Source organism: Tiliqua scincoides, chromosome 13 (assembly GCF_035046505.1).
Source record: "Tiliqua scincoides isolate rTilSci1 chromosome 13, rTilSci1.hap2, whole genome shotgun sequence".
Lineage (NCBI taxonomy): Eukaryota > Metazoa > Chordata > Lepidosauria > Squamata > Scincidae > Tiliqua > Tiliqua scincoides.
The window spans coordinates 950,928-966,612 of NC_089833.1; the positions used below are offsets into that span (position 1 = coordinate 950,928).

Consider the following 15,685-nt stretch of genomic DNA (forward strand, 5'->3'; position numbering starts at 1 on the left):
CTTCATCTTTTCTGAGGACGTTTCCCTGTCCCCCCACAAACCCCAACTGAAACCTTATCCCTATAACCATCTCAGCTACCCACCTTGAAGGGTGAGAGCAAACCTAAGCAGAAACACTCTGCATGTGAACTGGGGAGATGGACCTGCTAAATCAGCACATCCAACACTCCATGTAAAACGCCACACATGGGCTTGTTCCTATTGTCATAGCTCAGGACCAGCAAAAAATAATTGCTGGCTGAAAAACTTCAACCAGCAAGAACAAGAAACAAGGCCTGGAGGACGGTCCTGTAGGCCCAGCTTCTCACTAAGCACTAGAGATAAGCAGGAATAAGGCACAGACACAGAATTACAAAGGTTCACCATTTATTAACCCTTGCTGTGGGAGGGGGAGAGAAGAGAGGGCAAGTAGGGGCCCACTCAGATCTTTCCACCTGGATAAATCCAGGAAAGTGGACAGCTCTCTGTTGACGCAGCCAAAGCAGATTCAGAGGGAAGGTACAAAAACCTCACTGCAGCAGAGCCCAGAGGAGGAGGAGGAGGGCCCTCCACCAAAGGGACAGGCCGAGGAAGAGCCCCCAGGATCAGCTAAGAACAAAACGCATCCACGGACGTGCAGCTGCCCCATCCTCACAAGAGCGCCCAGCAAGTCTTCCCACTCAGAATGGGTGAATGAGAGTCACAGTCAGGTGCACCCGACCACCACTGTCCAGTGTGTACAACAAACACAAATTGCTTCTGCTCAGAACAATCCCAAAAGCAGGTCCCAGGGAAGGGGCTCAGGGGTCAAGTCATTCAAAAGGCCTCGAGGCAAGAAAAGTTGGGTGGGGGACAAGAGGACCACCCTACAAAAGCTCTATGGCTCACATTCTCTCTTGCCAACAGTTGATGGTGGAGCCGGCTGGAGCAGATGCGTGCAGACTCCCACCAGTAGGGGGCAGCAGGTTGACCTGGTGCTCCAGTGGAGAGAGTGCACTAGAGAGTAATCTCTGTAAGACCTGTGGAAAAAGAGAGAGGACAAGAGCTCAACCCAAATAGTTTGCAACCAGGGGCATAAACAGCCTGCAGTCTTGCCTAGTGGCAGCTGGCTACTACACGATGTATATTTTACTATGACATACTATGCTCAACACCAGGGGATATTTGGACAAAAAGGAATAGATAAACTGAAGGGGATTCAAGGATGCCACTGGGGAGAAGGCAGAGAGCATTCCAAACATTCCCAACATCCACTCTGAACATTTGTAACCTCAGTGGCCCATGGCTAAATACTGATCCCTAGAGCTCCAGCGAAGAACCACCCAGGCATATTTTTAAAAATGGCAACCAAGAAAAGCTCACAGATTAATGGCTTCAGCAAGATTTGTAGCTGGGTCTCCAGGTTATGGGAAAATGTGGCAGGTAGGTCAACAAAATGGACATTTGAGCAAGACAAACTGGGCTGTGCAAAAGGATGCAATGGGGCCAGCAGAGTACAGGAGCAAATACGGATGTGCTGCACCCCTCCCACCACATGTGGACCCTGCAGCCTAGCCAGATTCCTGCCTGCAATGCCAAGGGACATGTTCGCCTGCATCCAGAGTGCTGCTTTGCTCTGCCCCAAACAGCTTGTCATCATTTGCTTTTTTAAAAAAATCAAATGTCACAACTGCAACAGTTTGAGACTGAAAGATGGCGCAAGAGTGACTGTGTGGGATTCCCAAGCATGTAGCCATCGACCTGGTCAGTCAGTTGCCTGCCTTTCACCCCAATGTACCTGACAAAAATGGCGGAGGAAGACTTTTTATTCCAAAGCTTAGTGCTCACAACTGCAGTCATAAAGCGAGATGCATCAGCCACCTGGATGCTCCAGGCAGAACTGGGAAGTTTTTCTCAGGCCCACCTCCCCTGTCACAAGGGCCAACCAGGAGCGAGGAAATTTGTGATGCATCAGCGCTGCCCGGGCACCAACCTGCCATCACCCGCAGCTCTCTGACCCTGGCGGTGCAGGACAAGAAAGGACTCCCTCATTGCACAGGTCTAGGAAGAAGCTGTGAGCATGTGGTTGCTGGTGGGGGCAGCAGAAAGGCACCAGGGTTGCTTGAACAACTAGGCTCCAAGAGTTGGCAGCTGAGCACCCCACTTGTGTAGGCAGAGTTCACAGCACACATGCATACACACCGCTCCCCCCAAATTTGTTCTCAACCTGTGGGATTGATGCGGCTCCAACAATTGTTGCATTTTTGTAGCACAGAATCCTGTAGAATTCCCACCTGAAGGAAAGGTGTGGGGCCAGCGTGCCTGCTCCCGAGCAGTCCTGCAGAATGTGGGCCACACAAGGGGCAGCAATTGCTGGCTAGTGCCCACCCTTCCATACCGAGACAGGAGGAAGATCAAGCAGGCAGAGCTGGATCTCCCCTCCCCGGCACACCAGGGGAAACACAAACACTTCCCGAAGGTACAGCAAGGGAGGCTGTGCAAACCCTTCCAAAGCCGGGAGAGGCACTTGAGCCAGGAGAGGTGCTCCAGGGGCCTTACCCAGGTTGCAGGAGTCCTTGGTGGCCCAGCACAGGCAGTAGTGCTGCATGAGCTGTTCGAGCAGTTCCTTCTCATCAAGAAACTCGAGAGCCTCAATCCTGGAAGGAAGACAGTAGGAAGAAGAAAGATGCCTTCATGCCCCCAGTGGCAGGCAGAGGTGGAACCTAGTGGCACAAGTGCTGGACTTGGGCTCGAATCCAAGCTCACTGGGGGATTTCGAACCTCCTATGGTTAGTGCCTGGATAAAATGAGAATCGTGCTTGCCACTGTGAGCTTTTTGGGAGGGGGGACACACAGTGCAAGTATGACAAATGAGCAATTCTTCCTGGCACAGTGGGAGGAAGTAAGCTCTCCCAGTCTACGTCACTGCAGCTCCGAGTGCAGGGTGATGTTGGGGGGCTACCAGAACCCTTTCTCTGACACAGGAGAAAGGAAGTTGTGTGTGGGATGCCATAAGAAACCACAGCAAGAGTCAGGAGTTCAACAGCTCACTCAGTGACCAAGAGATGAAAGACAAGGAGGAGGACCTCCCTGCAGCCACCAAAAGCTCTCAGCTGGAACACAGCAGGGGAAAAGTTTCACCTTTTGACATCTGTGGGTGGCAAAGAAGCGTAGACTTTCACCATGTCGATGGCGGTTGCAGTTTCCCAGCCATTTTGCAGAAATCGGTCCTTCTGTGAATCAGAGACAAGGAAGGAAGTCAACTGAAGGCAGCCTAAGCTGGACCATGCCTGCTAGCACAATCTGGCTTGAATTTCTCTTTTCTTTTTTACACTGTCACTGAAAATAGGGTGCTAGGAGGACATTCTCTCTCGCTCTCTCCTCACAGGGACTATCAGATTTCAAGAATCTTAAACAGCGGGGGGGGGGGGGGGAAGGGTCAGGCAAGACACAGCTGGGTGCAACACAACATGAGGAACGAACACACACATATGCTGGAAAGCCAATCAATAGACAAGCTGCTCCCACCCACCCAGAGGGCCTGACCTGGGTCTCCAGGGATCTGCAATGCTCCACACCGATCAGGTTGCACTGTCTGCTCTGCAGGTTCTCAATCATGATCTGCCCAAAGCGGTCGGCCATGTTCACCTGTAGAGGACCCACAAGAGGAGGAGGCGAAAGGGGGCTGGGTTCACTTCTGCAGCAGCCAAGATGCCTACGGCTCCTGCTCCAGGGGGGGGGGCGCATACAAGGAATGGTTATCAGGTCCCACCTTAAGCCCACAGGCGGTTTTCCTGCTGCAAACATTCTTGTGACTCCCAGGAGGACAGCCAATTGCGCAACCCAGGTGTAGCATCTGGTATCCAATGCACCGTGAAGCGGTTTGACACTCACCACTGCCCTCTCTGTTTTTAAAAAGCAGGTTTCTAGTCCTCGGGACCGTAGATATAAATTAAAAACATGACAGAAGACGGGTCATGAAGGCACATGCATCAGAGTTGGACGGAAGAGGATTTTCAACCAGGAGGAAGACGCCAAAGGGTCTTCGGTTCGACAAAGCTCCTTGTACGGCAGAAGCAAAATAAGCAGATCTCTCAGCATGTCTGCTTTACTTAAGTCTGCAACTGGAATATTTTCACCTTGGTTGAATGTTGCGTGCCAAACACGTACAGCATTCTGTGAGGTCCATTAAAATTAATGTTACCAGGAAGCACCTTTCAAATTTGTCCAAGCATTTCGGTCCACAGAGAAAGCCTTGCTATTGGAGGTCTGGCTGGCAGGCACAAGCAATGGATTTCTCGGTGGGAGTGCCTGCCGAGGCCTTCCAAAGCAGGCTTTCAAGCTTTTCAATAATCTTGAACCAGGGATCTGTCACACCTCCACTCTATTAATGTTTTAGCGTTGCTCATTTTTTGATCTCCTTTTTGTCTTGGTTGAACTACTGTTCTCAATTGTAGGGTTTTGAACGACTGCTGTTAACTGCCTTGGGGTGATACAGAGCCCACAGCAGGTCGGAAATACTTCCATGAATCAAACGGAGTTGCCTGTTATATTTTTAAGATTTGTTGATGCTATTTACTTATTACTATCACTCAGTGGTTCTCAAGCTTCTTAGCACTGGGACCCACTTACTAAAATGACACTATAATCAACCCATCTAGCTATTTGCAAAAAACTCAATCCATTTCTCGTAATGAATAGCCTCAAGACCTGAGGGGCTTAGTTCTGTAATCCAGACTTCACTTGTCCCTACTACCTGTCATGGACAAACTTGGACAAAAAACACATTAAAAGATATGATCACTTATCTCCCTATATTTACACAAGCTTGCAAACTGCAGGACCTCAGCTCCTTGCAGGGCAATTAGCAGCTACCTGATTTTTGAACAGCCTCAGGGCTTGAGACAGTTAGTTATCTGATCTTTCCATCACCTGTGTTTTTATTGGAGGCTCTGCGTGACCCACCAGAAATTGTCTCAGGAGCCACTGAGCAGGTTCTGACCCACAGTCTGAGAGAAACTGCTAAACACTGCTATAACTTATCTTTAGAAGTTGTAACTTTAAGAATCTTCTCTCAAGTTCCATTTGACAAGCAGAATTATAAATGATAAGACTTTTGAGGATGTTTTAAGAAAAAGAATCAAGTTCCAATTATAAGAGTGCCCTAACTTCTTCCACCAGGATACTATCATAGAACGTTAAGATTCTGAAGTGATCCTGGAGGCCATCTACTCTAACTCTCTGCTCAGTGCAGGTAACTGCAAAAGCGTCCCTGACAGGTGACTGGAAAGACCCCACTTGAAAACCCCCAACCAGGAAGAGCCCAGAACTGCTCAAAGCAGACAGTTTGAGGCCATGCAGCTCTGACAGTTAGGAAATTCATCCTCATGTCTAACCTAAATTTATTTTTCCCTGTACTATTTCCCTGTATTTTCAACCAGTGGGTTCTTGCCCTCAAGAGTCACAGAGAGCAAGTCCTCTCCTTCGTACAATGACAGCCCTCTGGATACTTGAAGATGGCCATCATCCCCCCTCCCAGTCTTCTCCTCTCCAGACTAAACATCAAGCTTGTAACTGTTCCTAGTAGGACTCACCCATGTGAGCCGCCCTCCTCTAGATCCACTCCCACTTATCACTGTCCTTCCTGAAAAATGGTGTCCAAAACTGGCCACAGGGTTCCAAGTCATGTTTGACCAGAGAAAAATGCAAGGGGGGGGTTAGGCTTCTCAGGATACAGACTCTATGCCTCAGTTAAAGCAGCCCAGCATTGTGCTTGCTTTGCTTCTCCCTGCAACACAGTGCTGGCTGGTAGACATCTAGAACCCAGGGCTCTTCAAAGAACTGGATGGCTGCCACAAAGAAGAAGGAAAACGTTTGTTCTCAACTGCCTCTGAGAGAAGAACTAGATCCAATTGGTGCAACCTGCAAGACAGGAGACTCCAGCTGGACATCAGGAAGAAATTCTTGACAGTCAGGGTGGTTTGGCAGTGGAAGAAATTGCCGAGGGAGGTGGTGGATTCTCCCTCGCTGGCTGGACAGGCACTTGCTGGACTTGCTCTAGAACGATTTCCTGCCACAGGCAGGGGGTTCGACTAGATGACCTTGCGGGTCCCTTCCAACTCTATGAGTCCATAACCTTTTCAAGCAGCTGCCGCCAAAAGGATTCCTTTCTTGTCTTTCAAACCCTCTGCAAGGCTGGCCCATTCATGAAGCCAATGGGGACAGCCGCCTCTGGTAGCAGGTTGGCCAGCAGTGCTCACTTCTGCCCACCCCCTTGCCTCCGCCGCTTCTCTCCCCACTCCTTAGGGTGGAAAAGGAAGTGCAGAGAATAAGGGACTTGCCCTGGCACTTCCTCTTCTGCCCCCTCCCCTCCTGCTCTTCCTTTTCCAATCCAGGAAGTGAGAGGAGCAAAGCAGAGGCTGGCTATCATCAGGTATGGGGGGCAGTCTTCTGCAGGGTGCCTCAGGTGCTGGGAGGCCTTGGACCAGCTCTGCTTCTCTGAGCACCACAAGCCTAGCCAGAGAGCAGCCTGCTCCTGCAGCGCACAAGGAATCCACCCCGCTGCTTCCACTCCCCTCTGCTTGGACCTGAGCCTGGCACTGGGGCATCCAATCCCTCACCCTCACATGCAGCCCCACCTCACCCACTGGCACTTGCTCTTTTTTATGTGGACGTGGCTGCCAAGGCTGCATCCATGTGAAGGGATTAACATTTCATAAAGTTACATAACGCTTCTCACAATGCCATTTCCTTTAGTTGACTCAGCAGCTCAGCTATATAACAATAGCACTATTAACTCAAGTGGGGTCTGCTCATGGCTGTATTATGAGAAAACACCCCCTCCCCAAGCACTGACACACCCTGCCTCTTGTTCTTGGAAACCTGCCTGCCGAAACTCTGCACCCACCCCAAGTAGGTCCGTTGCAGCTGCCAGTCACCCTCACTGTGTGGCACCTGCATTTGCAGAGGGAGCACCCTGCTTAAAGAGCAGGGGCAGGAAGGAATGAGGGCTGTTCCTGGGGTCTGACCCCCTTTTGAAGGCTCACAGTTTGGGACAGAAGACAGAGCCTTGCTGTCTTCGTCCACCCCGTGCATTCCGCACACACAAGTTCTGCACCAAGTCTCCTGTGCTCCGAACCATCTATGGACCCCTACTAGGGTCCTGCTTCACTTTACCTGCTCGTAGTTGATGAACATGGCTGATGGGAAGATGCCAGCTGCCCACTTGAGGAGCCCTGCAGAGTGCTCCTGGGTCAAGTAGATCAACACGCATTCCGCCACCAGAACAGTTGGCAAACTTTTAAAAAAGGAAGGGGGGGGGGGAGAGAGATAGCCAGTCTAAATTTTTTTTTCAGACAACCAAGTATTCCAAGAACTTTCAGAAACTGGCATGTAGTAACCCTACACCAAGTAACCCTTTACGCTTTACAGAAATATTGCAGGTCCACCTTGCAGGACCTTTGCAACACTCCAAATTATTTGTACCAGCTCATCCAAAGAGAGTTACAGAATGAATCAGAAGCAATTTCTTCACACAAGGGAGAACACAACCCACCCCCCGCCCCTTGCTGGGGAGCCTCAATACCAGGTGCGCCACTAGAAGACACAGCAGTAACTTTCCTTATCTGTTTTGGGAACGGCGATTCGGAACAGGAGGAAGGCAGGCAATCTTTCAGGCGGCACAGAGGTCACATATAAAATGCAGTTACGAGATGTGGCAGGGGCCACCGGCTTAAAAGGGAGGGTGAGACACACTCAGGGGAACCAAATCTGCCCACAGCTCCTAACTGCTATGGGGACATGAACTGGCTGGGCCTCAAAAGCCACGGCCATGGAATACCATGGCAGAGGAAGAGAAGGGAGGAAGAACTACACAGGAAGACCAGCACAGGGAGGATGGGTTCTTGCCTGCTGGCCTTGCTTCCAGAGGCAAGGCCTGCCCACCTATAAGCCTGAACCAGAGAAGGCTCATCTTCATCCAGTCACTTTCCTCCAAACAGTTTCTCGTTCCCTCACTCCTTGGACTAAAAAGGAGAATAGGAACAGAGGGGAGAGGGAGGAGAGGGGTGGGCTGTGTTGGGGTGTCGCTGCTGAAAGAGTAGCCCGTGTGATAATTAGGCTCTCCCATGTGTTGAAAATATGAACAAGATTTGCACATTTTCTCTCGTCGCTTGCAGCAAATGAGTTCCTAAGCAAGAAGAAAGTGCTTCTTTCTGGTCATCGCCTGCTTAATGACGTCACTTCTGTTCCTCAGCAGGCGCCACATGACTGATGTTCGGCCTGCTGTATGAAATGAGTTTGACCCCCCTGGCTACCTGGACTGAGAGTCACTCTCCATGATTCCAGAAAGAGGGAATCAAAGGTGCTGGTGACATCAGGAAGGGGCTGGACTGCCTCCCTCTGCTTGCCTCACTGGCCTGCTACCCAGGACCCGCCCACCACACCTCCCACTGGAATGATGCAACCAGCTAAGTAATTTTGCCTTCAAAGCTGCTTTTAGATACTGAGAGCAGAAAGGAGAAAGGACAGCTGGAAGCAAATGGAAATCCCCAGGAGGAAGCTGCGTGGGAAGGAGGAGGCCGAGCCGGTGGGCTGAAAGGCTTAGCAAATCACAGCAGCTCTTCACAATTCTGCACGGCTTACGGACTCCTCTCCTGCAAACGTGTAACAGGCTGATCCTTTCTGGGGGTCCCAAGAGGTGCAGAGAAACTCATGGCTTGAACTGGTATTACCGAGGGAAATCTCTGGGATTCGAGTCCCAATTCAGAGTTCTCACTTGCTGCTACAACAAAGGCTCAATCAATGACACAGACAAACCCAACATTCACAAGTGGAACCTAAGCAGAAAGCACCAGGGATGACCCCATTAACACTGTTACCAGAATTCACCAACCCACTTCTGTTCTATGCCCTCCAGAGGCACACTTTCCACTACCTCTAGCAAAACAAGTCAACATTCAAAATCCTTCCACACCCAATAACCCAACCTCAGATATCCAGATTTCCTTCTCCACCCCATAACAGAACCCATCACCTGCCAGAACATTCCCACACACCAACACCACACACACCCGAAACATTGTCTAAAGAGCTACAGATAAACTCTGCAGCTGAGTAAATATTTCTTGGGCACAAGAAACAGGGCTTGGACAACCTTTCTCCATGCATTCCTGAGCACGCAATTAATGCCCTGCAAAGTTGTAGCCAGAACTGAACTGGCAGGCACCAGCAAATGCTCCGCAGACTTGGAGGGACTCCTTCTACTGTGTGCATCAGAACAGGGTCCAGAAAGCAGGAGCTCAGAATGCCCACAGCGGTTATTCCACTTCCTGAGCCCCTGCAGCAGCCTTACTGTGGGTCCATGTTGCACTTCTTCAGGTGCTCCTCCAGCTTTGGCAGGTCCCGGAGATCTGCACCTATTATGGCATACCGGCTGGAGTCCAGGCTGTGAGCATCTGCAGAAGAAAAAGCGATTAAAGCGACCTGCATTAGAAACCTCTCTCTGAGCTCCAGTCTGACAAATGAACATCCGAAACTGAAACTGGCTGATGTGGAATCGCCCAATTCAAACTCAGTACTGTCTGCACCTTGCTGGAATTTCAGGCTCTGGGACTTTCCCTTTGCAAGACTGAGCCTGGGACCTTTTGCAGGCCAAGCAGGGGCCCTCAGCAACCTCTCCTCCCCATAACACTCATCAATAGCCAGCCTTTAGCCCCCTACTCTCGTGCACATCAAGGGTGCTTGCTGTGGCAGGGCTCTGAAAGCCACCCAAAGCCCAGGTAACCAAAACAGCGTTTCCACTAGCCCTGGAAATGACAGGCAGCACCAAGCATGCCCCAACAAGCTCCAGTGAAGCATACAGAGCAAGGCTTGTGCCGACCACAGAGGAAGTCAACAGCCATCGTTCCCGAGTGTGGTTTTACATCTAGCTGCTTCCATTTCCAGCAGCAACACGTTGTAGCAGGAAAACAAAGCAAGAAGGAAGAAGCATGAGCTGATGGAATGCTAAAGCCCCTTGTTAAACCTGCACCAGGGAAATGTTTGGGAAGGAAGCGGGGGGGCATTATGTGTAGCTTAGTGAGAGGCAAAGAGATAGCAGCGGACGTCTTCCCTCTGCCTCCCTCCAGGACATCAGTTGAAGCATCAACAACATGCCTACCTAACAGAGTGAGGCAGCAGCGATGCTGGAAATGCCAACCTGACGTATGCTCGGATTTTAAGATGACTCACCTATTAGGAGCGACTCCCCAGAATGGCTTTCCATAATTGGTTTCGACAGGGGAGGTTTGGCTCTGTGGCAGAAAAAAGGACCCAAAGAAAGAGTCAGGTGCGTCTCCTCCATCAGCACTTTTCAACAAACACAAAGTACTGGAGACTGCTGCATTTGCTCCCTCCAGGCTCCAACTGCACACCAGGCTTTAGCCAGCAGGTGGCAATACAGAAACTGAGAAGTCACACTCGGCTTTTCTGCTTAGAGCTGCCGTTTTCAAACTCTCTGGGAGTTTGAAACCCGCAGTAAGTCTTTGCGGGGGGGAGGCAGCAGGGGCAGGGGGAAGGCAGCGACACAAACCAGGATCGTGTTGCTCAGGGGGCTGCAGGGACTGGGATGCACTCACCAGTCCCTAAGGCAGCCGTCCCTGTGTGCAGGGAGCCCTGCACAAGCACTTGCAGGGCGCCCCAGGTCAGGGAAAGGGATAGTGGGGCAATCGCGCTCTGCTTCCACTTTTGTGGAGGCAGAGCAGATCGCTCCACTCTCCCTTTCCCTGACCTGGGGAGCCCTGCAGGCGCTCGCGCAGGGCTCCCCGCACACAGGGACGGCTGCTGTAGGTACTGAAGGGTGCACCCCAGTCCCTGCAGCCCGGTCAGAAGGGAAAGCGGAGTGATTGTGCTCTGCTTCCGGTTTTGCAGAACAGGGCGCAATTGCTCCGCTTTCACTTTTCCTGACCTGGGGAGCCCTGCCGAAGGTTGCACAGGGCTCCCCGCACCCCCGGGAGGCTATAGGAGGCTTGGGAAAGTGCACCCAAGCCCCTGCAGCCCCCCTGAGCGATGCGATCCTCTGGATCACGCCGCTGCCTTCCCCCTGTCTCCTGGCTCAAGGGGGCAGAGGCCAGGACCCACAGGCTGGGGCGTCGCAACGCCCCAGTTTGAATACCACTGGCTTAGAGAATGAATGTCCTTCTTAATATTTTTCTGTGCTGCTCTTCAGATAAAACCACATCTCAGGGCAGTGAGTGAACAATGAAACAGGAGCTGCAGTCACTGAGACAGAAAGTCAAATGGAAGACAATGCAATATTCCACATCCTAGAGTGGAATATGGGTCTGCAAAAAGGTTTTCATCTGGCACAGAAAAGAAAGCCAACAGCACCAGATGAGTTTCTGAAGACAAAGCAACGGAACTGGCATCTGCAATCACTTCCTGCCTCCTCTCCGCAGCAAGACCTGAGGAAGATCCCCCAAGGAAGATCAAAGTAGCTAAGCAAGCTTGTAGGGAAGAAGGTGAGGCCTCAGGTCATCTGTAGCTTTACAGGGAAACCCCTTGAACGGAGGCTGGGAGCCAATCAGGAGTTCAAGTCTGGTGAGATATGCTCTGTGCCCCCAAACCCAGTCTGTACATAGAGTAATCTAGTAGCAGGATCTGCATTAAGTGCAGTTTTAAGTGCAGTAGCCTATAAAAGCGCTCTTGGAGCAGCTTGCAATAGAACCAATTGCCTGAGGCAAAGATCTGCCTGAGGCAAAGAGCTGGAAGGGATCTTGGAGATTATCTAGTCCAACTCTGGGTTCAGTGCAGGTAACTGCTCCAGCATCATGGTTGTGCGATAATGCAAAAAGCAACCAACCAACACGTGTCTTCCAATGTCACCGTTTTAGCAGACAAGGAAGAAGGTCGAGTACCAAATGCAAGGACAAAACAGAACACACATCCTTAAAAAAAAAGAGATCTTCATCTTGGTTAACTTCAAACAGAATGCACATTCTCCCACACTCACTTGATATTGTGGATTTTCCTTGCGACAATTGATGGAAAATCAACTTCGAAATATTTTCTAGGGAGCAGATTCTCATCCTGAAAATTCAAACAGCAACAGTACAACATTCAGCTCAGTGAAGGGCTCTCAACCTGGGCTCTACTTCTGCTTTTACAGCACTGATGCCCATGAGGAACCCCCATTCATCACGCAAAGGATCCTGGAGCATGTTTTTATAATGCTCTATTATAGTGTTCCTCAAACTGTGGATTGGGACCCACCTAGTCACGAGCCAATTTCAGGTGGGTCCCCATTCATTTCAGTATTTTGAGTATATTAGATTTGATGCTACCATGGCATGTAACTGCACTGGGGAAATGTCACAGACCTCTGCCTTTAACAGACTACTACGTATATGCTTCCAACAATGATACTCAATTGGGCTTACTGGGTAATTGGATAGTCAATTACTATCTGGATAGTACTACTATCTTACAGTAAGTACTGTAAAATAGTAAGTACTGTAAGTACTACTTACTACAGTAAGTACTACTTACTGGATAGTCAATTGGGTAAGTGAGGGTAGGACTGCAGCCTAGGATTGTTAAAACTCTTCCTGCTTGATCACTTCCAGTCATGACATCACTTCTGGTGGGTCCTGACAGATTCTCATTCTAAAAAGTGGGTCCTGGTGCTAAAGGTTTGAGAACCACTAATAGCGTCTATTAGCAATGCCTGCAGGATGCAAGTCAGGCTGCATGGGCTTCAATATCACCCAAAAGAGTGGAAAGCACATCCAACTCCCTCTCCCCAGGTGCACAGGCAAGTGAAAAATGAACATAAAAGGCTGCCTTATACTGCCAGATCAACCTTGGTCCAGCTAACTCAATACTGCCTGGCTCCCCAGGCCTTTAGCAGAGACTGTCTTTTCTAATCTGAGCAGGAGAGCATAGCCAGGAGCTGAAATTGAGACTTCACACATGCAAAGAAGTAACCATGAACCCCATAGTCTCCTCCAGAGGCCTCTCCTGGGTCACACTGGGCTGGCAACCCACTCTGTTGACCTCTGCAGACCTCAGAATGGCCTGCAGAAGCCTCTGGAAGCTACTTTCAGTTTTCAGAGACCACTTCCAGTTTGAATGGCAGCCACTTCCAGAGGCTCCTGCAGGCCATTCTGAGGCACACAGTGGCCAATAGAGTGGATCGCCTGCCCAGCGCAACCCAGGAGAGGCCTCCAGCTCCAGATCAGTAATTGTGCGAGCTTCAGGAGTGGCCCCAGCATCCACAGAAGTTCTTATCAGCGAGGGGTTCTGGAACCAAACCCCTTTGAATAAGGAGGGCCCACCGTACTCTACCACTGAGCTCCAGTCCCCCCCCCCCCCGGTGGAAAGATGGACAGACAGATTTTCAGACAAATCCTTCCATTCAATCCATTGATCTTCTCACTGCAGAGCTTGTAAGGGACCCCAGAATTCACTCCAGCCTTCCTACTGGTCAGTCCATGAAAGCAATGGGACAAAGATTTTTACATGTGGCCACCAGAGGTCAGCCTTGAGCTGCACAGCCAAGTCCGAGTTGGTGCTCAGGCTGTTCCCTCCTTCTTTCCTCACCTTTAACTTCCAGAAGAGGGTATCCATGCCAGCACCCAGGTTGATGATTTGGCAGTTGCATTCTGTCTTCTTTAAAAAGGCCTCAAGTAAATTACTGACCCCCTGGACACGGGCGTAATATCCTGGCAGGAAAGCAGTCCCATGAGAACTGAATATTTGTCATGGGCACACACTTCAGTTTTGAGCACACACATACTTTTACAGTCAATGGTGAAAAAAAGGAAAGTCACTTTTTGGAGGGAGGGGAGATAAAGGAGGAAATGTGTTCAGGAAGCAATCAACGTACCTCTGCTGATTTCAGGGGCCTTTCTTTCTTTTGGTTGTCTCACAAAATACTCAATGTAAGGATCCTTCCAATAGCCAACACTTATGGCATACCTGACCAAGGAAGACAGATGGGAAAAAAAGTTAACAAGAGAAATCCCTGTTCTAAGAACCACTCACCTCCAGCAGAGCAGGAACACCAGAATTTCCCTGCTGGTTCAGCCCAGAGCCCATTTAGTCCAGCTTCCTGCATCTCACAGTCACCCACCAAATGCCTCACAAGACTACACAAGACAACAAGAGACCTGCATCCTGTTGCCACTCCCTTGCATCTGCAATTCTGAACCAGACCACTTCTAAAACCAGGAGGTTGTATGCACCCATCATGGCGTATCATCTGTGATGGACTTTTCCTCCCTAAATCTGTACAATCCCCTTCTCAAGGCTTGTAGGCCACATGACATCAACATGCCGCATTCGGTAGCAAGGAGTTCCACAGGCTAATGACACACCGGGTAAAGAAATATTTCCTTCAGTCTGTTCCAATGATCCCAATGCTCAAATTTTAGTGGATGTCCCCTGGTCTGGGTGTTGTGCAAGAAGGAAAAGAGCTTCCCTTTATCCATCCCCTGCATCATTTTGTATGTCTCAATCCATTCCCCCCCCCACACCTGGGTTCCTTTGACCACCCTCCAAGGGAGTTGCTCCACCTGACTGTTTCATGGCAAGGCTACCCCACATTCTCCCCAACACAATTCGGCTGGGCGCTTTCCGCAAACCCTGCGCCCACGTCGCTCCTGGTTTTTCATGAAATTCCTACATACTCAATTTCAGGGTTTTAAAAAATATTTATATATATTTTTAAAAACTTATAACGCTGATATTTTTTAGTGTATTTGGAAGCTGCTTTGAATGCCCGGGAAGGAGATAAAGTGGGGTATAAATCTGTGCGTGCTGCATGCACACATGTATATATATGCGTGTGTACACATCTATATATATATATGTAAGGGTGTGTGTGTACACACACATATAAATATACACATGCATGCACGCTCCCTCTCCCTGGGCACTGCTGTCCTGCAGGCAGTCCACCTCTGAGGGCCAGCGCCACAGCTCAGGAGCTCACCTACCATCACTGCAGGGAGAAAACCCCCCCCGTCTGTCTGTCTGTCTGTCTGTCCACGGCTGGAAGCAGGAGACTGGGCAGGCGAGCTGGCTCCGCCCATCTTCCTCCTTGGGTCTGAACCAGCCGCCCCGCCTCCCCAGGCCACGCCCCTTTCCCTGCCCAGGCCACGCCCCTAGAGTGCAGGCCACGCCCCCTCACCGCTTGCAGAGCGAGGCGTCGTCACAGGTGCCCCTCACCGCCTCATCGAACACATCCGCGGTCTGAGGGGGCCGCGAGGTGCCGGCCATGGCTGGGCGGTCAGGCTGTGCCGGGCGGGCGTTCAGCGAAGCGAGCGCGGCCTACCCATGCCGGCCGCGGCCGAACCCCCCCTCTCCTCCGAGCCTCCGCACCGTTCAACAAAGCCAGCGCCCATTGGTCCGAGCCGCGCGCGGTTTCCATTGGACAGCACAGCGCAGGAGGGCCGCCCTTATGGGAGAGTGCTCTTCCTATTGGTCAGCCGCCTTGTCAGTTCCGGGCTTGGCCCAATCAGGCCAAAGCGGGTTGCGAGGGTCCTCAGAGTCCTCTCTGGGAATTGTAGTCATTCTTTCGGGTTCCGCCCTTGGCCTGACGTCAAAACCCTTGGCTGGTGACGACATCCACTCGGCATTCTGGGAATTGTAGTCTCGTGTATTGCAGTCTGCGGGGAGGCTGAAGATGCTCAGGAAGAGCAAGAGATCCATCCATTGGCGTAGCTGGAGGGGGAGCAAAGCCCTAAGT

The 15,685-nt window shown here is 50.8% G+C and overlaps 1 protein-coding gene across 1 annotated transcript; it reads right to left on the bottom strand.

The window, feature by feature from the left end:
* Positions 1 to 349: 349 nt before the first annotated feature.
* LCMT1 (leucine carboxyl methyltransferase 1) lies at positions 350 to 15,315 on the bottom strand. The gene is made up of 11 exons (XM_066640773.1): positions 15,128 to 15,315; positions 13,823 to 13,914; positions 13,537 to 13,658; positions 11,948 to 12,024; positions 10,189 to 10,250; positions 9,311 to 9,413; positions 7,135 to 7,255; positions 3,505 to 3,606; positions 3,100 to 3,191; positions 2,518 to 2,615; positions 350 to 998 (listed from the first exon to the last, which is right to left on the bottom strand). Exons 1-11 carry the CDS (start codon positions 15,214 to 15,216, stop codon positions 976 to 978), a joined length of 981 nt encoding a protein of 326 aa, XP_066496870.1. The 5' UTR covers positions 15,217 to 15,315; the 3' UTR covers positions 350 to 975.
* Positions 15,316 to 15,685: the final 370 nt, after the last annotated feature.